This window comes from Podarcis filfolensis (assembly GCF_964270895.1).
Source record: "Podarcis filfolensis genome assembly, chromosome: 7".
In the NCBI taxonomy this organism is placed as follows: domain Eukaryota; kingdom Metazoa; phylum Chordata; class Lepidosauria; order Squamata; family Lacertidae; genus Podarcis; species Podarcis filfolensis.
The window spans coordinates 82,369,798-82,396,719 of NC_139603.1; the positions used below are offsets into that span (position 1 = coordinate 82,369,798).

Below are 26,922 nucleotides of genomic sequence, written 5' to 3' on the forward strand. Positions count from 1 at the left end.
CCAATTCCTTAAGCCATTAGACATTTCAGCAGTGACTTTTGAGGGTGTGGGGAGGCAGTGCAACTGACACTTCTCTTTTCTGTGCCTTGCCATTAATGTGCGAGATAGGTTTGGGACAAAATAGAGTACAGCAAGGAATAGGACTCATAAGCCGGTTGCAATTCCTGCTCCTCTTGCTTGCTATCACATCCAAAATTATAGTTGATGGCCTCCAACTGAGCAGAATGTACTGTAGAATAGGTTGTAGAGCAAAAAGTACCGGGACTGAAACTTGACACAACACACAGGCATTTTGTTGGCATTCTGGTCATCACAAATCTGTACGCATCACTCCTGAAACGCCTGGTACTTGGAAATAATAACCTTCTAAGATTGTTCCTGAGAGACAATATAAATGATGTGATGACCAAGCACCTGATTCAGTATACGCCTGTATGAATGAGAGAGCTTTCTGGATGTAGGTATTTGATTTGGATGTTGCCAGCCAGACGAGTTTGCTGCTGAAAGAGCCATTTCCCTGTGGGCAGTCAGCATAACAAACAGTTAAGACTACCAAGGCCTGCCATAGTTGGGGTAGCTGTTGGCATGTATAGAAGACTAGGGAATTGATGTTGTTTCTTCTCTGGCTTCGTACTGAGTTTTGGAGCAGGAAACGGCAAAACATTTGGTCGCTCCAAGTACCCCTGAAACCAGTATGAGACCTCCAGCCATCTCTGATCTATTCCACACACTCCTTTCTCACCCACTCAGCATGAAATGGAAGACTCTTTCCTACCTCCTCTGATTTCCCTGTCGGGAATAGCTAATGGCTTAGCTCCTAGCTGTCTGTTCAATAAATCATGACACTGTGTCATATGTCATGCGTTGTTCACCCAAGGTTGCATTTTCCTAATTTTGAGACCTGCTGAGGAACAGATTATTGTTATTATGTACTGGTATGTAAAACCACAACATTCAAAGACGATGTATTTTCTTTTCCCTATGTATGAATTTAGGTGTTTGCGAGATGGGGCCGTAAAGATTTAGTTGACATGTGTATGCAAACAGGTGTAGATGTGCCTTTGAAAATCTAGTTCTTGGGCCTAGGTTATTGGTTGCCTTTTTCTTTTTACCAGAAAAGTAAGTAATGGAGGTAAGAGCTGGCCTCATTGAGCCATCTGCCTTCTCTATCCTTTGAAAATGTTCTGTTCCCAATAAAGCAGTGCTATATTAAAACCAAAATATGCATTTTGACTTCCTCAGCTCCACACGGCAGATGCTGTCCTGTGGATATAAGCTGAATCTGGAAGGCTTGAGTCACAAGAAGTACGCTTGGGCTTCTTCTTTCACGATCACAGGAGGCTCAGGGGAGCAATGCAGGTCTTCACATGTCCTTCCTGGCTAGGCATGCGAGGAAGAAAGACTTGAGATCTAATCCCCTTCTGACACCCGAAAGGCTGACGATTACAAGACTTACTTCCTTAGAAACATTGTGCATGAGATGCAACAACATTCACACAAAACGGAAGCTTTCCTTTCAATGGTCAAAAAAGATTCCAGCCTCTGCAGTAGTGAGGGAGAAGTTTGGGAATTGCATACTCACTTTCTCTCAGCAGAAACTTAGTTTGATGTAGTGGTCTAAGTAAGAGCATCTCCTCTGCTGCCGTATCAATAGGTGTCTCTTAGCAAGCCACTGTCCACTCTTTTAGCCTTATTCCCTCTCTCCCTCAATGCAATATACTGTAATATAATAATAATAATAATTTATTATTTATACCCCGCCCATCTGGCTGGGCCTCCCCAGCCACTCTGGGCGGCTTCCATAAAAACCAAAAATACAATAAAATATCACACGTTAAAAACTTCCCTGAACAGGGCTGCCTTAAGATGTCTTCTGAATGTCAGGTAGTTGTTTATCGCTTTGACATCTGCTCGAAGGGCGTTCCACAGGGCGGGCACCACTACCGAGAAGGCCCTCTGCCTGGTTCCCTGTAGCTTTGCTTCTCGCAATGAGGGAACCGCCAGAAGGCCCTCGGCGCTGGACCTCAGTGTCCGGGCAGAATGATGGGGGTGGAGACGCTCCTTCAGGTATACTGGACTGAGGCCGTTTAGGGCTTTAAAGGTCAGCACCAACACTTTGAATTGTGCTCGGAAACGGACTGGGAGCCAATGTAGGTCTTTCAAGACCGGTGTTATATGGTCTCGGCGGCCGCTCCCAGGCACCAGTCTAGCTGCCACATTCTGGATTAGTTGTAGTTTCCGAGTCACCTTCAAAGGTAGCCCTGTAGGGATAACAAAACTGCTACAACATCACACAGTCTTTGTAGAAACCATTGCGGCAATGTTTGTGAAGCATTTTGATCATTTAAAAAGCAATATGTAAATACTGTTCCATGTCATATAAGGAAGTATTTCATTAGTAGAATTGTAGAGTTGAAGGGGACTATAAGGGTCATCTAGTCCAAACGCCTGTAATGCAGGAATCTTTTTGTCTGACATGGTGTTTGAATCCACAACGCTGAGATTAAGAGTCTTGTGCTCTTAATCTCAGGCTGAGGTTTAGAAGCCTGTGGCCCCTCCCATACAGCAGAGATTGGTACATTAGGGCAACTGAGGAACTGCCCTACCATTCTCATGCAGCCCTCACCTTCCCCTTGTAGAATTCAGCAGGGAAGAGGACAAGTGTCATAACTAGAATTAGGTGCCACTGACTCCAACTGCTGTTGTCCTCTTTGCCTTCCACCCTACCAGTCCCAATGAGTACCACCCACCACCACCTCCGGGTTTTACTGGTCTCCAACTCCCATTAAACAAAGCTAGCATGGCCACTTGTTGGGGATGATGGGAGTTGGGAGTCTGACAACATCTCCCGGACCTCAAGTTCCCCACCACTGCAATAGAAAAACCAGCCCTTCTCCGAACAGTAGAACTCGAGCCAGTGGCGTCAAGTTACAAGGAATGAGATTCCAACTGAACATCAGGAAGAACTTCCTCACAGTAAGAGCTGTGCGATAGTGGAATGGACTCCCTCTGGAAGGGATGGACTCTTCTTCCTTGGGGGTTTATAAGCAGAGGTTGAACCTGCCATGGATGCTTCAGTTGAGATCCTTGCATTGCAAGGGGTTGGACTGGATGACCTTTGGAGCCCCTTCCAACTCAACGATTCTATGATTCTCGCACATTCTGGATTGAAGAAGTGTGTGAGATTCTGATTTTCAGGAGAGAAGAACTTTCCAGTTGCCAGTGTGGTATAGCGGTTGAAGTGTCTGATTAAGACATGGGGGACAAGAGTTCAAATCCTGACTCAGCCATGAGGCTCATTGGTTGATCTAGGGCTGTCACTGTCTCTCAGCCTAACCTACCTCCCAGGGTCATTGTGGGGATAAAATGGGGAGAGGAAAGAATTGTGTACACTGCCTTTAGTTCCTTGGAGGAAAGGTGGAATAGAAACATAATAGAAATAAAGAAAAATTCACTGCCCATCAAGACCTACGGCCTCCCACTCTTCCTGTACCTTGGCACCAATCCGCAGTAATTAATTCATAATAAAGCAGGCAACTGGCACAGAATTTTGTCATTTCATTGTGTCGTATTCAAGCCTGACAGGTGTACTGGACAGTGTATTCAAGCCCCCTTCCTCACACTTGATATAGACAGAGCATTTTGGGTGTTTAGCTAAAATAAGATTTAGAACGAACAATCCAAAGATTATCCACGTTGATGAAGCCATATCGCGAAGGGGGCTGAGGCTTGCAGTTCTCAGAGGAAAAGGGGGGGGGGAGAGTAGAATACTCGGTTGGCGGCTGTCCTAATCGCATTCATGTTCATAGCTTGTGGAAGAACCATGGGGAATTGGGGTTTGGTAGAACTGCCAACACAGAGAAGAATCGAAGATCAAGGTTGATGTTATCTCTGGTGCCAGACAAGAGCATCATTAATACTACACAAGCATAAAAGGCAGCAAGCTGAATTAATGGGACGATCTCTGTGACTGTTAGGTGGAAGTTGCATGTTTAAGGGCAGGGGAGACTGAAATATCTCTTCATTTGAACAACTTCGGCTGCCTCGTGCATCACTTTTATTTAGGTGTATACCTAAAATATTATAAGTGTGTACTTGAAAAAAATGTGAAGACAGACTTGTCTTTGCAGAAGTGCAGTGGGTTGTTGAATATTACTTTATCTGATATAAAGTTGCTTCTTTAAAAGTCATATTTTTATTATGACTTAATTTGTACTGGATCGGATTGTTACAAGAACTTTGCTGCATATTTTTGTTGGTTCTCCAGCCGGTTGTAGACCGCCTTGTGTATAGAAAGGCGGTATACAGATTAAACGTAGAATGAGATCAAACGAAAAAGCCCTTGGGTTGTGTTAGAAAAATGTGTGTTTTCAAGTTTAGCAGAATTCCATTGGGCAGCCAGTACTTTTCCTGGTTTACATCTCAGTGGCTCTTGATGTAACATGAATAGGCAGTTCTCTTTCTATGTGACTGGATGCTTTGGACTTGAGGCTCTATTCAGCCAGAACTCTGAATATTTTTACCTTGAGCTTCCCAGTAGTACCACACAAGCTCTCATGTTAAGCACTACACAGAGGCCTTTGCAAAGGTCAAGCAGATCCACAGTAGCTAAACAGCTAGAGCAGTTGACCCAAGGAGCTGAACTTGGTATAATAGCAAGGCGGTGCTGGGTACTCTTACCAACAGCTGGATTAGCAGCTGTACAGAAGATGCAAGCCGTTTCTTTCTGATAATACGTAAGCAGTGTTGCATTGTCCTCACTTAAAAAGGTAAAGGTAAAGGTAAAGGTACCCCTGCCCTTACGGGCCAGTCTTGACAAACTCTAGGGTTGTGCACTCATCTCACTCTAGAGGCCGGGAGCCAGCGCTGTCCGCAGACACTTCCGGGTCACGTGGCCAGCGTGACGAAGCTGCTCCAGTGAACCGGCACCAGAGCAGCACACGGAAATGCCGTTTACCTTCCCGCTATAAAGCGGTACCTATTTATCTACTTGCACTTAAGGGTGCTTTCGAACTGCTAGGTGGGCAGGAGCTGGGACCGAACGACGGGAGCTCACCCCGCCGCAGGGATTCGAACCGCCGACCATGCGATCGGCAAGTCCTAGGCGCTGAGGTTTTACCCACAGCGCCACCCGCGTCCATTGTCCTCACTTAGCATATTCTAAAATCACTGCAGCACAGCTTGCTTCCCACCCACCCCGGGAAAATGGTTTTCGTTCCTCTTCAGAGGAAGAGTGCTTTAAGTATTGAACTGCAGCTCCCATGGTCCCCAGCTGGCAAACCAGTAGTCAGGGATAAGAATAAGAATTTATTATTTATACCCTGCCATCTGTGTGGGTTGCCCTAGCCACACTTTGTGGCTTCCAACATATACAAAAACATTACACATTAAATACAGGGCTGCTTTCAGATGTCTTCTAAAGGTTAAGTAGTTACTCGTCTTCTTGACACCTGATGGGAGGGTGTTCCATAGGGAGGGCACCACTACTGAGAAGGTGCTCTGCCTGGTTCCCTGTAGCTTCACTTCTCACAGTGAAAGAACCACCAGAAGGCCCTCGGAGCTGGACCTCAGTGTCCGGGCTGAACGATGAGGGTGGAGACGCTCCTTCAGGTATACAGGGCCAAGACCCTTTAGGGCCAACACTTTGAACTGTGCTCAGAAAAGTACTGGGAGCCAACGTAGATCCTTTAGAATCAGTGTTAATATGGTCCTGGCGGCCGCTCCCAGTCACCAGTGTAGCTGCTGCATTCTGGATTAGCTATCGTTTCTGGGTTACCTTCAAAGGTAGCCCCACCTAGAGCGCATTGCAGTAGTCCAAGTGGGAGATAACCACTCTGGCAAGACAGTGTGCAGTCAGGTCGGGTCTCAGCCTGCATACCAGATGGAGGTGGTAGACAGCCACCCTGGACACAGAATTGACCTGTGCCTCCATGGACAGCTGTGAGTCCAAAATAACTCCCAGGCTGCACACCTTGTCCTGGACATTGTGGGATGATGGACATTGTAGTGTGAAACATCAGGGGAGTGCCACACTGGGACAGGTGCCTTAGAGCATGCCTCTCTTGATGAGTGCAATCTCTAGTTGGAATGTATTTGCCTAATATTGGGTTGGATAGCCGTCACAGCCCTTCCATAGTTAAGGCAACCAATCTGTGCTCCCAGCGCTCATCTTCTCTTAAGCATTGTTCATTCAACTCTTCCTGTGGATTGATTGAGGGGAGAACGTTGACTGATCCATGGAGAAAACCGGCCCATTTCAGCCCTGTAGCACTGCACTTCCCTCTAAAGCTTGCCTTCTCCTCCGAGGTGGCTTTGCTTTTTGCGGCACTGTTTTTATTTTGATTTGTCTGCCACCCTGGGCGATGTGTTGGAAAGGCAGAACGCGAGGAGCACGAACAAATAAAACCTCATTGATTCTGACAGCTTGTTTCCAAAGTGGTTTTTAGCATATTTATTATTTTTATACAGAGGCTTCTGATTAGGGTGGACACATTCTGAATTCCCGTACCTCACCGCTATTTCTGCTCGGGCACTTTCTCCGAGGCTGAAACCCTATATGTTATTTAAATAAACAAATGAGCCCTGGATTGCAAAATTCAACACCAAGCAAGTACACAGCTAGTGGGGCATGTTCAGCTTGGCAGGTTGCAAGTTGTTTAGGCCTGTGCAGTTTTTTTAACAAGCAATCGTTCTCCCTCTTTGGCTCATGAATGATTGCGGGACTTGGTTTTTCTTCCCCGCCTAATAGCTTTTCCTCACTGTATAAAACTTGCTATTATTTCTTGAGGTCCAAGGACAGGAACTTGTTGTGGGGTAGAACGGAACCGGTGAAGGTCCCTTGTTGTCTTCAGCAAGTCTCTGAGCACTTTTAATCCTTGTGCCCCAAAGGATTATTGGTGCCCAGAAAGAGTGGCTGCGAGCTAGCTGGACATCACATTGCACTCTCTTCCCAGTGAATGTTTCCTGGCAGGTTAGCTTGGGATAGATGATATTCCATGCCTGATGTCTAGAATGCATGGTGTCCGCATGCTTTCAGTAAAACTTGGAGCTTGTCCTCAGTCCAGCACAGTCCCCATTGTGCAAGTGCTACACATTGTGTGACTCTCAAGATTGGCAGCCTACACAACAAGTTTTCCTGAAGCTGCCCACTTCTGTGTTCTGGAGCCGTGCCTCTTAGCATGTGCAGAGTGCCAGCAATGTTAGAAATTGGCCAGGCGCATTTTGGAACTGGCACGGGTCCAATGGCGACCGTGTGGAGATCTCTGGATTCCAGACTGGCAACTGGGGAAAGCAGAATATCCCTTAGAGAAGGATCTGTAATATTTTCCTTGAAGCTTGAATTCGTTGTTTTTTGTTTTTGTTTTTTTTGCAAATAAATTTTTATTTATTTTCATTAATTATACATATATACAATCTAGATTACATAAGTTACATATAACATTGCTTGAATTCGTTTTATTCTGGATGTTTTTATTTGATGTGCCGGCATTTGAGATTTGTTCTTTAAAATATAAAGCGGTATAGAAATGAAATTAACTACAACAACCATACAAACCTCAATGTAAAAAGAAAAAAAGGTGCCTAGACATTCCATTCTGGCAACCATAACCTAAGTTTAAGGTGCCATTTAGTGATTAGAGTTTATATCTAATCTAATCTAATCTAATCTAATCTAATTATATCTGAGTTTCTGAGTGCCAGACGTTTTAAGGGACCTAATGTTAGCTTGTGCAGAGTGTGTTTTTTCCCCTTCTGACAGAAGGCTTAAAAAAAACAAACCCTAAAAACTTTTATAGCACCTACATTTGCTATTAAGAATGCATTTTAAAGTGCAATGCAGAATGCATTTCCTTGTGATAAACACCATCTTGAAAACATACCTCAGGAGAATGATAGACTCATTGAACGTCCATTTTTCCCCCTAGGCCTGGTAGGTGAACTCCTGGCCAGGATGCACCCCTTAAATTTCCCCTGTGGCCAGCTAGGTATATTTCGGTTGTGCCTCACTTGCTCTTGCCACCTTCCGTAAAGTTCCCATATTTAAGAAGTAGCCAGGTTCATTTCAATCTGCCTGCAAAATGGAGGCTTACAGGAGCACAATTCAATTACATGTTGGGTGGGCTGAGAAGGCTAAATGCAGGCTGCACTCAAGCAAACAGCTCCAGCCACCTCGCGTTATAACTTTCTGATGTGGTTATTGGTGCTGAAGGGTCTGCCTGCTAATAAAGTTTTGAGGATTTCCCCCCGCCCTCCAGATACCTTCAATGTAAATAAGCGAATTTTCCCTTCCCACCAAGGATTATTGGTTTTGCTGTTTACATGCCATGAAAGGCAAGTCGCTTTCGGTTTAACAGGCACTTAGGTTTGTAAAATGAAGCCCAGCCAAAGTAATTCTGACAGGATTGACAGGTAAAGGGACGGGGGCTCAGCTGCTTTCAGGCCTGCAGACTTGATGAGTCGTACAATAAGTAATCAGATACTGTATGGAACGATAGCAAATGTCAGTATAAAATTCTCTTATCAAAATATGAGTGTGCACTAGGTGGGGGGGGGTTGCTTTCGTGGAATTAAAAAGTGATGCTGCAACGTGCCCTCCTGTAAAGATTTTTGGTGGTCCTTTTGATCTGGCTATGATCCTTGAAACCTTCTTTGGGTTTCCTCAGTGAGGAGATGGCTTGGAGGAAAGATTGTCCACAATTATCAATCACCCTCCATTTAATGCGCATCCTCTAGAGCAGGCATGTCCAACTTGAGATCTACTCCCACTATAAAAAAAACTGGCAGTGATCTACCAAAGTTGTTGGGCTTTTTTTAGGAAGTCAACAGCTTTTCTTTGCGGGGCGAGAAGGTCCCGTGATCCACCAGTAGATCGCAATATACCTGTTGGATGGCTCTGCTCTCTTATCTCAATTAGCTGGGTGAAGAGACAGAAAATGTTGCCAGTCAAGGCCAAGTCATAATAGACCAGTTAGCCGTTGACCCAACAGCATGCAAGAGCCCCTCTGTTTCTTTCTAATGTGCTTGGAACAACTTGCCTTTGTGAACCAATTTGTCCGCTAATTGCAGAATAATTCAGATCAGCAAAGCAGGTATAAAAAGGCCTTTCTCTTTCCCTCATTAAGAGGCCAGAGATGGAGGACTTTTGTGCTGTGACCTCCCATCAATGGCACCATCCTCCCATGGTGGTTTGTCTGGCTGCTTCCCATTATGTGCCAGATGAAAGCCTTTTCATTCTCCCAGGCTTTTCGAGTATTGCAAAACGTAGCCTGATCGCTTCTGTTTCATCTGCCGGTGGTTTTTATCGTGCGTATTTTGTTATTATTGTGAGTTGATGGATTAAATTTGTGAACTGCTTTGGACCCAATTCTGGTAAAAAAAACATCAAAACACACAAACATATTTCAGCTGACCTGGCTTCGTGTAAAACATCTTGAACCCCTTATGAACATAATACAGTGGTACCTCTAGATGTGAACGGGATCCATTCTGGATCCCCATTAGCATCCAGAGCAGAACGCAATCTGCGCGGGTCACGATTTGCCGCTTCTGCGCATTCACGTGACGTCATTTTGAGCGTATGTGTGAGCGGCGAAACCCAGAAGTAACGCGTTCCATTACTTCCGGGTCGCCACAGAGCGTAACCTGAAAATGCTCAACCTGAAGCGACTTTAAACCGAGGTATGACTGCAGAGCTGTTTTACGCTGAGCCACATAATCACTCCACCCAGCCCAGAACTGTCTGATCAGCTGGGAAATGGATCTCAAAGGGTAAAATATTCACAAGCCCTGTTCAATGAGACTCCCAATTTGGGCTGGAGATGTAGGGAATGGAACCTGGGACTTTCTGCATACAATGCGATGGCCCTTATTCCTGAGCGGTGGACCAAGTTTGGGTCAAGGAACATCCCAAACATTTTTTTTTAAAAAAATGTGTGGCTAGTAATATAATTCAGTAGACCCAGGGCAATGTATATTTTAGTTGCATAAATAATTTCTGTGTTTACAATTCTGCTGGGGAAGTGGAGGTTGGAGGGTGGGAGGAAGGATCTAAGCAATTATTTAAAAATCGATGATAGGCAGGAAAGGGAAGAGAGGAAAGGAAAGCTCCCAGGTGGGAGCTAGGATGGTCCACCACTCTCTGTGTGAGATAAGGCTTAAGAGCATTCTGTTTTTATTTAGATTAGTTCATTTTTAATTGTATTACGAAAAGCCTTGATAAAATTTTATGGTTTTTTTTTATTAGTCACCTCTGTGCAGGGATAGCCAGCATGGTGTCTTGCAGATAGCCATTGGTCAGTGATGATGGGAGTTGTAGTCCATCCACATATGGAGGGCACCACATAGGTGACCCCTGCCCAGGTAGCAGGTTCGTCATTGGTTTTTGAGTGGGCAGGGGGAGCCCGGCTGCAAAAAGCACATTTTCCCAAGCTCTTGTGAGCTGTGTTCCTGCTGTATCGCAATTCTTTTATTAACAGCTGGATTGTTTTTCTCTTTCCAAACAGTGGTGGTGATTACTATGATTACGCCCATGGCCTGAGTGACGACACATACGATTCTTACAGTGAGTAACTTTAATGTTCTGGGAGAAGCGAATTTCATGTAAAAAGAGAATGGTTCTCAGGCATTTTGAATTTGCCGCCTTGCATGAAAAAGAAAAATCTGCTCTCACATCTGCACACTACAAGACACCGTTTCCACTGAAGCGGCAGGTTTCATTCTGCATGCCATGGAGGAAGTGGGTAGAGAACGTTTTTCTCCGCCTTTCATAATACTAGAACCCATCCCAGGATAGGCCAAAGAAGCTGAACATTCAGAATCGCAGGCAGCACTCCAGTTGCTGCAGAGTATGAGCGAGAGAGGTCTTTTGCCTTCTTGTCCTGTTAGTTCGCTTCTTGTCAACATCAGGCCGATCAGTGTGAGAACAGAATGCAGGACCAGACAGGCCTTGGTCTGATCCAGCAGGGCATTTTTATGTTCTTGCTGTCTGGAGTTCTCCTGCCTTGCAAATGCTTCTTTCACTTTCCCTTGTTGCCATTTGCCAACTGCCCCCCCCCACATGGTAGTTTCCCACTCGTGCATGAACACACACACACACACACACACACACACACACACACACACGGCAAACAGTCTGGCCTGTTCACAATGTCGGCTGGACAAACTTTAGCATAGCCAACAGGTGCCTCTCAATTTACGGTGCTGTGTTTCCTTTCACGAGTAGCACTGAGCCAAGTCAGGTATCTCTGAACGTCCCCAACAAAGAGTTTAACAGATCTCAGCTCACTGGTTTCTCCTTCCATGTTGCTGCTACTATTCACCTCCTTTTGATCTCCTTGGAAGACTGCAAACATGTGCTAATGCAAATAATGTTATTAATACCCACACATACACTCATACCCTGTATATAATAATGTTTTTAAAGTAATACAAGCTTTAAAGAAGTGCGCAGGGGAGAGAAGCCTCAAGGACTTTTTTATCATCAGGGTTTCCCAAACTTGGGTCTCCAGCTCCTTTTTTGGGCTACAACTCCCATGATTCTTAGGTAGCAGGACCAGTGGTCAAGGGATGATGGGAATTGTAGTTCAAAAACAGCTGGAGACCCAAGTTTTGGGAACACCGTTCTAAATCCTGATAGAGGGCAAAGCGTAAGGAGAGATGAAAATGTGCAAATTCAGTTTCACAGATTTACGCTTCATTTCAGTTGAGAGAGGAGGGCTTAAGCTAAAGGATACACGTAAGAGGAGCCTTTTAAGGTGGGGATTAACAGAGAGTAGCTGAATTCTCCCAGTTGTGGAATGAATTGGCCATGGGCATAGAATGGGACGCGGGTGGCGCTGTGTGTTAAACCACAGAGCTTAGGACTTGTTGATCAGAAGGTCGGCAGTTCAAATCCCCACGACGGGGTGAGCTCCCATTTCACAGTCCCAGCTCCTGCCAACCTAGCAGTTCAAAAGCACGTCAAAGTGCAAGTAGATAAATAGGTACCGCTCCGGCGGGAAGGTAAATGGCGTTTCCGTGCGCTGCTCTGGTTGGCCAGAAGTGGCTTAGTCATGCTGGCCACATGACCCGGAAGCTGTACGCCGGCTCCATTGGCCAATAAAGCGAGATTTGGCCACGACTGGACCTAATGGTCAGGGGTCCCTTTACCCTTTATCTTTATAGAACAGGTGTGTCATGATGTCTGAGAACCTGCCCTCTAGCTTCTGGGTATACCAGGCCGCTGCCTGCGTCTCCTTGGCTCGAGCTGGTGTGTCTGGATGTATGAACGCGCCCTTGACCTCATTCTTAACTCAAGTTCCTTGCTGAATATTTTTAACGCTTCTCACTTGGCCTGCGGGGTTTCTCCCAACCCCCAATGCTTTAGCTTTGCTTTTCTGCGCCACTTGAACGAATTCAAGGAGGTAGGTCATTAAACAGAGGTTATATATTTGAAAAAAAAGTCCTTTAGGTAGGCAGAAGGGGAAAAGAGGAGCTGGGGTTCTTGTTGATAAAGAATAATTTCCAGAGCAGAATCCACATGCTACTCGATGGAAATTAATTAAAAACACACACGCACACGCGCCGGAGTGCAGAGGTGACAGGTTTAATTAAAGAAATCTGTGTCGGATTAGACACACAAAGCATGTTAAGAGACACCTTTGCTTTGGGGATAACGTTAAACCTTTGGCTGGAGATCAGAGGGGCTCAGGATCCGACCTGTCATGAGGCTGGGCACCCCTCCCCGTCTTGCCGCAAATAACACCCTCGCGACTTGCCTGCTGTCAGAGCAGGTGACTCGCAATTTCCCCCGCTTAATGGATGTTGCAACACTTCTTCAGCGGCAAGTCTGGAAACCATTTCTGGGGACACCTTTGAAGTATGCTTGTTGATGCTTAAAATAAATAAATAAATAATATCCACCACACCTCCCACCTGAAGCAACCGGGCCCCCCGCTTGGGTTTGTTTGTCATAGTAAATCGTTCTACCACACAGGCTGCCTGCGTGTCACAGGCTTAAATGTCCGCAAGTCACCTTGAGGGGGAGCAGCCGATTACACGATAGTATCAAAAGGGAAAGACTGCTTTAAGCCTCCTTCTTACCCCCCTCGCAACATGCTAAATTGGTCTCCACGGACTTGCATAGCTTTGATCGTTTTCATGCTTCGGCATTAAAATGAGCTGCCTGGCAGCGGGAGGCCTGGCTTCAGCTTGCCTCGTGATGGCGAAACGTTTCAGCAAAGAGGCCTGCAATGGGCTTAATGCAACACACACAAAGCAAGATTTGCCGTCTTTCCTTGCTTCCGAAGTGATATCTAAATGGACGGAACAGGGTGGTCTGGAAGCTCCCATTGGTTCAGAATGTCTGCATTCAGATGTAATAATAATAATAATTTTATTATTTAGACCCTGCCCATCTGGCTGGGTTGCCCCAGTGAGTCTTCCAACACATATAAAAACATAATAAAACACCAAACATTAAAAGCCTCCTGACACAGGGCTGCCTTCAGATGTCTTCTAAAAGTTGTACAGTGGTACCTCGGGTTACATACACTTCAGGTTACAGACTCCGCTAACCCAGATATAGTACCTCGGGTTAAGAACTTTGCTTCAGGATGAGAACAGAAATCGCACGGCAGCAGAGGGAGGCCCCATTAGCTAAAGTGGTGCTTCAGGTTTAGAACGGTTTCAGGTTAAGAATGGACCTCCGGAACGAATTAAGGACGTAAACAGAGATACCACTGTATAGCTATTTATCTCCTTGACATCTGATGGGATGGCTTTCCACAGCATGGGTGCCACTGCTGAGAAGGCCCTCTGCCTGGTTCTATGTAGCTTCATGTCTCACAGTCAGGGAACCACCAGAAGGCCTTTGGAGCTGGACCTCAGTGTCCAGGCTGAAAGATGGGGGTGGAGACGCTCCTTCAGGTATACTGGGCCAAGTCTGTTTATGGCTTTAAAGGTCAACACCAACAGTTTGAATTGTACTTGGAAATGTACTGGGATCCAATGTAGGACTTTTAAGACCAGTGTTAACATGGTCCTGGCGGCCACTCCCAGTCACCAGTCTAGCTCCCGCCTTCTGGATTAGTTCTAGTTTCTGAGTCACCTTCAAAGGTAGCCCCACAGAGAGTGCATTGCAGTAGTCCAAGCGGAAGATAGTCCAAAGCATGTAATCGAAAGCCTTTAACCAACCTTGCCCAGTCTCGTGTCCTCCAGATCTTTTTGACCATAACTTTCAGCAGCCCCTGCCACCATGGCTGGGGCTGATGTTAGATACAGGCCTGGAAGGCGCAAGGTTGAGAAGGTTGCCTTAGCAGGAGTTTAGCATATTCAGTATGGGCACACAGCCCATTTTGCTGCTGTCTTAGCCAAGCAGGGAACCAAACCACAGAATACGTCTGAACCCAGAGCATGGAGAGAAACTGTGTGCATCTTAATGCATAAGGCTAAGCCCAGCCATCCTTTTTCAATAAGGGAGGAGTGGAGAGAGAAAGCTCAGGCTATGTGCATAGGATGTTTTTGTTTAATTATAGCGACTGCCTCTTTGTTAATGCAGTCGTCGTAGCTGCCAGCTTTGATCTGAGGCTGATAGAATGGATCTTGGTACACTCATTAATCCTCCACCAGTTTCGTTAGTTGCCAGTTCGTCTCCGGGCTCAATTCAAAGTGATGGTTTTGACCTTTAAATGGTCTGGGACCAGAGAATCTCAAGAAACACACACACGAACACACACACACACACCAAAAACAACCCGCCTGAAAGCTACACGCTATCTCTGAGGTTTTTATGTAGCTCCCCAAAAGGTCAAGGGCACATTCAAGACAGGAAAAACACTGGTGGTGTGAAGCAGGGTTAGAATCATTGAGTTGGAAGGGTCCCGGGGGTCATCTAGCCCAACCCCCTGCAATGGTGAGGGGCATGTCCTGATGAGGGTTTGAAGGCCTGGAAGGCAATATTTCAACCCCTAGACCTGAGGTCCCATAGCCCCCACCTACTCCTTCATACTGAATGGAACAGGACATTGCCTTACAAAGATAGACACCCCTGCTGTGCTTTCTGGAAACTAGTATTCAGAATCCTACAGGTGAAACTCGAAAAATTAGAATATCGTGGAAAAGTTCATTTATTTCAGTAATTCAACTAATTAGTGAAACTAATATATGAGATAGACTCATGACATGCAAAGCGAGATATGTCAAGCCTTTATTTGTCATAATTGTGATGATTATGGCGTACAGCTGATGAAAACCCCAAATTAACAATCTCTGACAATTAGAATATTGTGAAAAGATGCAGTAGCCATTCAATCCATAACACCTGCAATGGGTTCCCGAGCCTTTAATTTTTCGAGTTTCACCTGTACTGGCCTCAGTCATGGACACAGAGTATAGCTAAGGCCATTGATAGCCTTTTCTTCCATGAGTTTGTCTAATCCTCTTTTAAATCCCATCCACATTGGTGGCCATCACTGCCGGGGGGGGGGGGGTGAATGTGTGAAGTACTTTCTTTCATCTGTCCCTGAATCTCCCAACATTCAACTTTGTTGGATGTCTGGAAGTTCTAGTGTTATGAGAGAGGAAGGAAAGCTTTTCTCTGCCTGCTTCCTCCATGTCATGCATAATTTTGTAAAAATTCCATCATTCAGCTTTTCTCAAAACTACAAAGTCCCCAACGCTGCAAACTCTTTGGGGGAGTCGATCCACCCCCTCGGATCATTTGGGTTGCCTTTTTCCGAACCCTTTCCCCACTCTGCAATAACCTTTTTAAGGTGAAGCGACCAGTGTGAGCACACCTTGGATTTGTGCAATGTTTGCTGTTTTGCTCAGGGCCGTCTTTAGCAGATGTGGCGCTGGGGTGCAAATATCCACCCAGCGCCCCCAGATTACCATGGATAGTGTTGGGGTGGCCGTAGCTGCGCACTGCTAGCCATCTGGGGGGGGCACAACTCTCCCCCATGCCGCTGCAGGACAGCGATTCCCCCAGAGGTTTGGGGGTGAAGTTGCACCCCTCCCAAGCCTCCATGGGAGGAGAGCGCAGCTTCCCTTCCAAGCCTCTGTGAGCATCGCTCTTCTCCCAAGGAGGCTTGGGAGGGAAGCTGCACTCCTGCCAGCCTTATGGTTGGTGGGGCACAGCTGGCGGGCATGCAGGGAAAGCGGAGGCCACCGGCAAAGCCGTGCAACTCCCCCACTTGCTGGGGCACCCCTGAGAGGCCGGCGCCCTGGCGCGACGCACCACTAAGCTGTATGGGAAAGACGGCTCTGGTTTTGCTGCCCGCTCACACACTTTGGCTAGGTCCTTTCGTTTCAAAGAGGCTAAGCAGTTTAGTATCATTAGCAAACATTGCCAGCTCCCTGCTGACCCCTAACTCTAGACCAGGGTTTCCCAAACTTGGGAGTCTCCAGCTGATTTTGCACTACGATGAGGGCCTTCTGGCGGTTCCCTCATTGCGAGAAGCCAAGTTACAGGGAACCAGGCAGAGGGCCTTCTCGGTAGTGGCACCCGCCCTGTGGAACGCCCTCCCACCAGATGTCAAAGAGAAAAATAACTACCAAACTTTTAGAAGACATCTGTTTAGGGAAGCTTTTAATGTTTAATAGGTTATTGTATTTTAGTGTTTTGTTGGAAGCCGCCCAGAGTGGCTGGGGAAACTCAGCCAGATGGGCGGGGTATAAATAATAAATTATTATCATTTATCATTATTATCCCTGACTACTGGACCTGCTAGCTATGGATGATAGGAATCGTAGTGCAAAAGAAGCTGGAGACTCCCAAGTTTGGGAAACCCTAGTCTAGAAGGTTTATGAACAACTTAAAAAAGCACAGGTCCCAATAATGATTTTTTTGGGGGGGGGAGGGCTCTACTTTCTGCACCCCTCCTTCAGGAGATCTGTCTGTTTATTCCTCCTCTCTGCCTGCTCCCCTGTCTAGAGTTGTGCCACTGAGCTATGCCCCTTTGCCACCCTTTTCCTCTCCCCCAAAATAAGCCGCAGATCTATTTAGGAGAAGCCTGAACCATGTTTACGCTTCCTTATTTCAGGACAGGAAGAATGGACCAGTTCAAGACACAAGGCACCTTCAGCAAGGACAACAAAAGGAGGCTACAGAGAACAGCCATATGCCAGATACTGATTACACTGTCTGATGTTGTGAAATACCCAATCTCCACCAGTCCTGTATACTGTTCAAAGTAATTTTTTTCTATGAACAATCCCTTTTTATTAAAATCAAAGTGCTTAATCTGAATGGACGGACTGAGCGTAATCTATTTTTTGCTGAATGAAAAGCCTGGACAGGAAGACACGTTGAAACGCGGAACTTTGTTATTTCCAGATTGTATTTGGGTGGGCGGGGGTGGGGGGAGAACCGATAGGTGATCAAAACAAACAAAAAAAGAGAGAGAGAGAGAAAATATAACCTTTGATTAACTAGTGTTAAAAACAGCTAGGTTTATTAAATATGTTAATCCATGATTTTAACCTAAGCGTAACCTTTTATTTTAAAGGTTTTCGACAATTTAGTTCTTCTAGTTTTTATCTTTCAACCATTTTGCTAGTCTTTCTCTTTGCAAACCTACGTAAAAAGGGAGGCAGATCACAGATGCAAATAATGTGGTATTTTGTAACTTGAGTCTTGAAATGTTCTGTAGTGTTAAGCAAAGATTACTCTTGCTTGATACTAAATAAACTTTTGAAAGAAAAATCAGTGTGTGTGAGAGTATGCATTATTTATTTAAAAACCTTCATAAATAGTAGTAACCAGGGAGGGAGTGATTTTTAACAGCGATCAATATTAAATTGCTCCTACTAAAACACTGTACAACTATTTGCTTTTTTAATAAAATGGTATAAACCTAAAGGTGCATTTCATTATATTATAGATATATAGATATACATATATTTATTCACCTATACACACAATATAGACTTAAAGGCTTTTAAAGGAATTATCCAAATGGTATCGATCTACTGGATTTCCACATTTTTTAAAAAAAACAAATTATTGGTTTAAAATAGTTAATGTTTTTTTCTGAAACAAAAAAAATTTAAAAAACAACAACACCTGTGACTTAGTTTTCATCTTGTTGAGCATTTCTTCACTTAGTGCAACTTCGGAATTTTTGTTTGTTTTTTGAGAATTTTGGTACCTTAATGACCACCTCACTCCGTGCTGGAAGCAATAAACACAAAGCTTTTAAAGACTTTCTGACTTGACTAATTGAGGTCGCTTTCGCCAGAGGCAGAGGATGTGTAACCGTTAAAACGGTCTTCATTTGCAAAGGTAAATAAATCAAATAAGATTTTAATCTCACTTAATTTATCTTAATATAACCAATAAAAGCAGGGAAAGGGTACAAATTAGCAAGTTCTATTTTAGATTATAGAAAAGGGAGGCTTTAAGATCACCACCTAAAATTTCATATTAAAAAGCTTAATTTGTTCTAGTCATCTAAAAAGCCTTAGTTCGGTCAGTTTAATTGGAGGAAATTATTCCCTATTAAACAAATGTAAAACCTCATAACTAGTAACTTGTAATCCTAGAATTTATGGACGACTAATGTAACTAAGAACTTAAAACATTACAAATGTGTGTTTTCCCCCCCTAAAGCTTTTTTGTAATTGTTGGTTTGATGTCTTTTAATAATGATAACTATGAACTGCTACCTATTTTAGATTTTAGAATTGTGGGGTGTTTTAGTTAGTAAAAAGAAATCTTTTCTCTTGTCAGGAAACACTGAATGCCAGGGGAAGCCAAGAAGATTAAAAACATGTTTCTGTTGACGCATTGGTAGGTACCTGTGCTTATTTTTAAACTTGATTAATGGTATGCTGGGGAAAAATATCTATTAACTAGTAAACAGCATTTCAATCTGTTTTGCATCTTTATGCACCCTTACAATGGAAATGAAATAAGCCTACATACCAAATTCTGTTATTCAGGGCTCGGGTGAGATTCTGCATTGGTATCCTGTTTTTGGATAACATGCCAAACTGTCATTCTTCACCTGAGTCTATTGTAAGCCATGGTTTGGGAGGGAACGGCAAACGAAAATACCACATGACATATTAGAGCTGGTTTGCAAACCGTCGTTACAGCGATTGCTCTGCCTCCAAAATTTGTGCAAGTGGGAACTGAATTTGTGAAGTTGTCTGTACAGATGGAACTGTTTTTTATTTGTGTTTACCCTTGTTTTATGGTTAGTGGCTGTTTTTTATCGTTGATTGTTCCAATCCACCCTGCGACCTTTTGGGGAAGGGAGGGTAAGAAAGCCAACGAAGTGTGTGATTTGATGCTTGGCATGGGGCAAGTAATGACCTGAGTCAGCCAAAGTGGGGTTTCCAGGCACTGCCGATCCACTGCTCAGCAGTGCCCACATAGCCCTGTGCAAGGCAGAACCATCAGCTGGTTGTTGGGTCTTGTCCAGGCTCCTGAAATGCACCCCGCAAGATAAGGTAAAGGGACCCCTGACCGCTAAGTCCAGTTGCAGACGACTCTGAGGTTGTGGCACTCATCTTGCTTTATTGGCCGAGGGAGCCGGCGTACAGCTTCCAGGTCACGTGGCCAGCATGACTAATCCGCTTCTGGCGAACCAGAGCAGCGCACGGAAACGCCGTTTACCTTCCCGCCGGAGTGGTACCTATTTATCTACTTGCACTTTGACGTGCTTTCGAACTGCTAGGTTGGCAGGAGCAGGGACCGAGCGACGGGAGCTCACCCCGTCGCGGGGGTTCGAACCGCCAACCTGCTGATTGACAAGCCCTAGGCTCTGTGATTTAACCCACAGCGCCACCCTGCCAGATAGCACTCTGCAAAAAAGGTACCTTCCAGTGTGTCAAATTTGGCCCCCAACAGGTAGGGGAGATAACAGTCTGGCTCACTGGTCAGACAAATTTGCCGACCCCTGTTTTGGGCAATCCATCTAGCCAAGCACACTTGGTAGAAATGCACTCATCTCATTCCATAAAAATAGGTTGCTGTTAACCAGCTAGCCAGGCCATCTAACTCCCTGTTTTCACATCCTATCTCTGTGTTTGTGCTGTGCTTTAAAAATTTACGCACCAAGGAAAGCTCAGTTCTGTGGCTTGTATCAATTCTGCTACCTCTTCCTTTTACGTATGCTGTTTCTTCCTTGGGTATCTGCGGGGAAGGAACTATTAATTTATTTATTTCCCACCCTTCATCCTAGAGATGGTTTACAACCTTAAAGCGTGCTATTAAAAGAACAGCTCAAAACAAAATATAATAATAAAAATGGGTCCCGACTTCAGGTGTCAAAAGCCAGGGTAAATATGTGCATCATCAGAATTTCTCTGGAAGCTGTAGGTGAAAGGCAGTGTTACCATTGACACTTTGGAGAGACAGCTGCAGTGCTAACCGCTGCTAGTGCATTTTGAACTGGCAGCAGTTGGCACCGCCAATATATGTGGTGTTTGCCAAACACCCTGGATTGGTGTTAGTCTAATAGTCAAAGCAGGGACGTGGGTGACGCTGTGGTCTAAACCACTGAGCCTAGGGCTTGCCGATCGGAACATTGGCAGTTCAAATCCCCGCGACGGGGTGAGTTCCCGTTGCTCGGTCCCTGCTCCTGCCAACCTAGCAGTTCGAAAGCACGTCAAAGTGCAAGTAGATAAATAGGTACCACTCCAGCAGGAAGGTAAACGGCGTTTCCATGTGCTGCTCTGGTTCTCCAGAAGCGGCTTAGTCATGCTGGCCACATGACCCAGAAAACCTGTCTGCGGACAAAAGTCGACTCCCTCATCCAGTAAAGTGAGATGAGCGCCGCAACCCCAGAGCTGTCTGCAACTGGACTTAACTGTCAGGGGTTCTTTACCTTTACCTTTTTTAATAGTCAAAGCAGACTAATCCCCAGAGAGCATTGCTATGTGGAAACATCCTAAGAAGCTGAGTCGGGAGAGCACGAAACTCTTGATCTCAGAGTTCTGGGTTTGAGCCCCATGTTGGGCAAAATATTCCGTCATTGCAGGGGGTTTGGGCTGGATGACCCTTGTGGTCCCTTCCAAATTTACAATTCTACGATTCTAAGCCAAGGTTCAGATCTCACTTGGGAGACTCTTGTGGGTCCTTTGAATAAGAATGGATTCACCCATGCATGCATACTTTCCATATTGCAGTAGAACACGTGAACTGTCTCTGTGTCTGTTCGAGAATCATAGAATTGTAGTATCTAGTCCGACCCCCCTGCAATGCAGGAATCTCAGCTAAATCATACATGACAGATGGCTATCCACCCTCTGCTTAAAAACCTCTAGGAAGGGAGAGTCCTCCTCTTCGGGGAGTCTGTTCCACTGTCGAACAGCTCTTACTGTCAGACAGTTCTTCCTGATGTTTAGTCGGAATCTCCTTTCTTGTAACCAGAAGCCATTGGTCTCCAGAGCCTCTGGAACAGGGGACAAGAAGTTTGCTCCTTCTTCCTCGTGACAGCCCTATAGATATTTAAAGAAGAAGCAAAATGATAAGACAACTTGGCATTTGGTGTTTCACCTGGGATGGCTGTTTGCACATGAAAGCCATCACTTGAGGTTGAAGACATGAAATAATGCTAGCATGTATAACTTGGCCTAAATTCACCCCCATAACCTTAAAAGTGCTGGCAATCACTTGAACCAGACATTGCTCCCCAACCTAAGAAACGTTTTTTAGTCTTGCAGGGTGTGATCTGTTTCTGAAACCTTAAGTGTGTGGAAGATTTACATATAAGCAAACTTTAAATATAAGCAAACCCTTGTGGGGAAAAGTCTAGCATTAAAGAAAGCAGGTTTCTTTTCCTCCTTCCTTGAAAAAGATTTTTTGTGTATTTGTACACCCCAAACAAGATCTTGCAGCATCACTTGTGATGGAAACAGTCAGAAGATCAGACTCGATGTTCAGCAAATCTCCATTTCCTCAAAGTAGGAATATAGCAACTCTTCGAGACTTAAGAGCTTGAAAGGAGCATGTGAAAACAATTATTCTGTTTTGGCACAACAGAAAGCCAATCCAGGTCTAAGTTTAATGCTCCAGGACTTTGTTCAGTCAACACATAATCACAGGAGCACAATAATTGCCTTGCCTGCCCTGATTCAAGTCCAGCATCCTATTTTCTAGTAAAAAACCTCTAGAAGAACTATGGGCCCTCCAGATGTTGCTAGAGTGAATCTCCCATCATCCATTGGTGACGCTGGGACTTGGGGCTGATGGGAGCTGGCGTTTAGCAACATCTGGAGATGCTCAAGTTTTTATCCGTCCAGTTACAGGTTCCCAAGCAGGGCCTGATCATTGCAGTCTTTCCCCCAAAGCCTGGCTCGCATGGGATTGGTAAACCTGTGCCAGGGCTGCACCACTTCCCACAACCTCAGTAAGAACTGGGTCTTTAATTCCCTGGTGTCTGTGTCTCAAAGGCATTAACACTGCTTCTTGAACATTAAGATTTGCTTTTCCCAAAAGCGCTCTGACACTTTCTGTGCACAGAGCAGAATGATGTCTCACTGCAAGTAGAAAACTTGTACATCTCAAACCCCGCTGAGCTTTCTTCCTGAGCTGCTAGGCCTTTGTTTTTCTTACGTGTCCAGGGAATTAGTTTACGCAAGGAGAAATGTCACCTTCCACCTGCAGCCCAAAGTGAAAGGTTCCCCTCTGCTGTTTCATCCTGTTGCATATGCAGGTCAGGCCTGAGCTGATGGCTGCTAAACACCTCTCTGTAGCATTTGTATGTTTTGCATGTGCTGATTTATGCCACAGCTGAATGTGTGACAGCTGGAGCAAAGATAGGCCTGTCTGTGGGATATCGCTGCTAGTTTTCATCTCCCATGCGGGGTGTGAAAAGGGTGTGTTGTTCTTCTCGAAATTTATCTTTAGCCTGCCCTTTGCGATTGGTCATCTCTGCTTAACAGGACACCCACTCAGTTGTTTTGTTCTCGGATATAAAAGGTTTCCCCGCATAAATCAGTAACATTTCTAATTGGTGCTTTCCGCCACCTGCAACGTGATCGTCCCCAGAGCGTCACCAATAATTATTGGTTCCAAGAATATATACATATGTGTGTCTTTTGTTCTGCTGTTTTCCAGGGACTTTGCACGCTCTTATGGACAGATTCGAAACACCCCCCTCACCGACGTGCCTCAGAAACAATAGCCAGCAGCTCTTTGAAACTCCACTTTGACTTCCTTTTTAATGCTACCTGCTGTACCCTAGACTTGACAAGATGTATAGTTTTTCAGACCTCAGTTTTAACTCTATAATAATGTTTATTCATTTACCGCTGTAACTTTGTGAAGACATTAATAAAAGATTTTTTCCGTTTCATTGTCTCGCGCAAAGAAATATTGATTCTTTATCAGACGCTTGTAAGCTTTTGCACAGTGTGAGAGAAAGCTTGGGGGAGTCTCTTTCAAACTAGCCCATTACTAAAAAGGGCTTATCAGCTGTGTGTGTGTGTTCACGCAGCAGCTGCTGATAAGACAAGTAAACCGAAGAATGTTGCAGAAGCACTTGTCTAAATGTAAACATACATGCCCAGAGCACAAGCTGGCTAAGGGAGAAGGATTTTGGAATGGGAGGGGGAGCCACACCTGATTTCCTTGCAGCCAGGCGACCTAAAATTCTTCTGATTTCCGCATTATGCATGCAAAATGTGCCCGACATATGAGTGCATGCTGCCCCCTGCAAAACATAAGGACATGACAGTTCCTAACTCAAGGTGAGCAGTTTGCGAGAAGTCTCTGCCATGCGCTAAGTCTGCATAACTGCAATTCACATGCATAGGCTTTCTTCCTGCTCTCTCATTCAGCGGCAGACCTCACTCGTGCTGTAACGTGCCTTACTCTACCTGCAAGCTGTCATCTCCCTTTGCCAAACTCCTCTGCCAATCTTCCTTCTCGTTCCAACCTCTCTCCACACGGGCAAAGTTGCCTAGTTTCACTGTGGCTCCTCCACTGCCCATTCCGCTTTTTATTCTCTGAAGCTAGTTCCGATACAGTGGTACCTCTGGTTACGTACTTAATTCGTTCCAGAGGTCCGTTCTTAACCTAAAACTGTTCTTAACCTGAAGCACCACTTTAGCTAATGGGGCCTCCTGCCGCCGTGCCGCCGGAGCATGATTTCTGTTCTCACCCTGAAGCAAAGTTCTTAACCCGAGGTACTATTTCTGGGTTAGCGGAGTCTGTAAGCTGAAGTGTATGTAACCTGAAGCGTATGTAACCTGAAGCTTATGTAACCCGAGGTACCACTGTATTTCTCTTCCCCATAATGCAGACCTTCTCGGCAGGCCCTTTGGTATCTTTGGCACAGCAGACAACATGTCAACGTTAATTTCTTAAAGCTGAAAAGCTGAAGGGTGTATTGCAACTTCTACACAACATACTACTCATAGTTGGACTCCAGGGGTGCAGAGTTGACTTTGCAACAGTCCACCTTCCTGCATCAGATTCTTGAGCGATCTACCCCTTTTACTTTTGAGTCAGCCACGCCACCACCCTTCTGCCCTCCGTGTTGTAAAGGGGACACAAACACATACCCCAATCCACTTGGTTGTGCTAAGCTACTTCAGGGCAGCCAGAACGAAAGCACGGTGGCATAGCAGAGAGAGATAATTATTTGACGCCGTTAATCCAGTGGGTGCAAGCAATCTTGAGGATTTTCCAGCCCTCAGGAACAGCTTTCTGGAGAAGAAAAGTATGAAGAAGAAAGTATGGGAACTAGCATCTCATTCATCGTAGGGGTGATGTTTCCAGTGTCAGAATCGTGTCTCCAGGTGTAGCCTTGCATTGGTGTTTTGAAGCTAGGCCTAAGTGTGCTTAACTTGAATAGGATGCACATTACCCTTCTATTTGCCCTTCGCTTTTTTGAATGACCTCTCCAGCGTTTGAATTTTAAATTGTAAGCTCCTTGGGGCAGATACATTTCCCCCCCATTGCTCTAAATAGCATGCACCTTGATGGTACAATTTAAATAATAATTAATAGGCCTGTAACATTTAATTGATTTCTTTAAAAAAGGGGGGGATCACCCAACAGGTTCCTCGATTACGCAGGCTGCAACGTGCATGTATTTTTAATGCAAGCAGTTATTAAAAGAGTCCTTTACTCTTTTCTCACATAGAAGGGGGAAATACGCCTCCTATAATGTGTCGGCTGCAACACGCACATGCATCACCCAGACGCGAAAAATAATTAGAATGATTATTTTAATCATGCAAATGTATGCAATTTGGTGACAGCCCTAATGATTGCAACCTCCTAGCGGCTCACAACTCTCAAGTTTTAAGAACCACTTTAGATGTTCATCTGTGGTTAGTGCTGAAAAGTCTTTCCTCATACGGAGAATCCATGTAACGGAATGTTTTAGCAGTGCAGTCTACTCAAAAGTAAGTCCTGTTGAGTTCAATGGAGCTTAGGCCCCAGGTAACCACACAGGATTGGAGCCCCACATCTCCTGTGAGGACCATTCTAAGGTCATAGACCAGGCAGGAGGGACCTGTGGTTCTCCAGGTCTTGTTGGGAAGCCAATTTCCATCAGCCCAAACTGCATGTCCAATGATCAGAGGTGATGGAGGTTGGAGACAGTAGCAACATCTGACGAGCCACCAATAGAGCTTTGACCGATGAAGTATTTGTGGTTGACCATTCCACATGTTTAGACCACAACTCGACCTACGTCAGTAGCTTTTAAACTATGTGGGAGGCAAAGCTTAAGGCAGCCCTAATTCTCTGAAGGAATATAAGCTGATTTGCTGCAGCACTTCAATATACGCAAAGCAGTTCCAGGCTGTGCAAAATGATTGTATTTATGGCAGCCGTGCAAACGTGTGAAGTGTGAACAGACACACATCCTTAGCACATCCAAATAGATGTAGAAGGGAGCTAATAAACATGAGTGTTTAAGCCTGTATGCCTTCATTTACACCAGGCATGGCCAAACTTGGCCCTCTAGATGTTTTGGGACTACAACTCCCATCATCCCTAGCTAACAGGACCAGTGGTCAGGGATGATGGGAATTGTAGTCCCAAAACATCTAGAGGGCCAAGTTTGGCCATGCCTGATTTACACTGTTTGCTGTTGGTCCCCCACAGTTTCCCAAAAGCAATCACAATTGCTGTGTGCACCTCTTTGAATGCAACAAGCAATTAGGTGGGCAAGAATGGCTGGGATATGTTTTCTCTGACACCCGTAAAAAAATGCACATGCTCTTTTTTCATTTGTACAATGTTTGGGGAAAAGGTTACAGCAGGCCTGCAACTTATTGGCAGGCTATTAACCAAAGCAGTTAAATAAAGCCTACGTGTACAGTGACTGTGTAAGGTAAAGGTAAAGCTACCCCTGACCATTAGGTCCAGTCGTGGACGACTCTGGGGTTGCGGTGCTCATCTTGCTTCTGGGTCATGTGGCCAGCATGGCGAACCAGAGCAGCGCACGGAAACGGCGTTTACCTTCCCGCCGGAGTGGTACCTATTTATCTACTTGCACTTGACATGCTTTCGAACTGCTAAGTGGGCAGGAGCAGGGACCGAGCAACGGGAGCTCACCCCGTCGCGGGGATTCGAACCGCTGACCTGATCGGCAAGCCCTAGGCCCTGTGGTTTAGACCACAGCACCACCCATGTCCCTGTGAGTGACTGTGTACCAGACCACAAAATATGTACACCTTTGGTTTTTCTAGAATGGCAATCGGGAGAAGGCAAGGCTCAGGAGTAAACTCTACACAAATCCAGAGTGGAGTCCCTAAGACAGTTGGATGGCACCTTGTACATTTTCTTCCAGCAACTTTTGCAGCCAAGCTGGTGCAAAATGCATTGCTCTGATTTCCTTTGGACCACATCAGCAAGGCAAAGAGGAAGGTCTCGTCGTCTGGGCAGTCCAGGACCTCCAGACACATTGCCCTGGCTTGCGCCTCAGAGAAGGTCTCTTCGGTGCTGCAAACACAGCCTTTTATATTTTTATTGGTGGG

At 45.3% G+C, this 26,922-nt stretch overlaps 1 protein-coding gene across 2 annotated transcripts in view; it reads left to right on the plus strand.

Annotated features, from left to right (window-relative positions):
- KHDRBS3 (KH RNA binding domain containing, signal transduction associated 3) overlaps nt 1–23,282 on the plus strand; it is a 108,930-nt gene extending 85,648 nt beyond the window's left edge. Inside the window, exons 8-11 of one of the 2 annotated variants that reach the window (XM_083622224.1) lie at nt 10,503–10,561; nt 17,019–18,259; nt 18,707–18,766; nt 23,045–23,282. In XM_083622224.1, coding sequence (XP_083478350.1) covers nt 10,503–10,561; nt 17,019–17,110 — 151 coding nt within the window. In that variant the 3' untranslated portion in view covers nt 17,111–18,259; nt 18,707–18,766; nt 23,045–23,282. The remainder of the gene's footprint in view (nt 1–10,502; nt 10,562–17,018; nt 18,260–18,706; nt 18,767–23,044) is intronic. The other variant, XM_083622223.1, reaches the window with a different exon arrangement.
- The last annotated feature ends 3,640 nt before the right edge of the window (nt 23,283–26,922 follow it).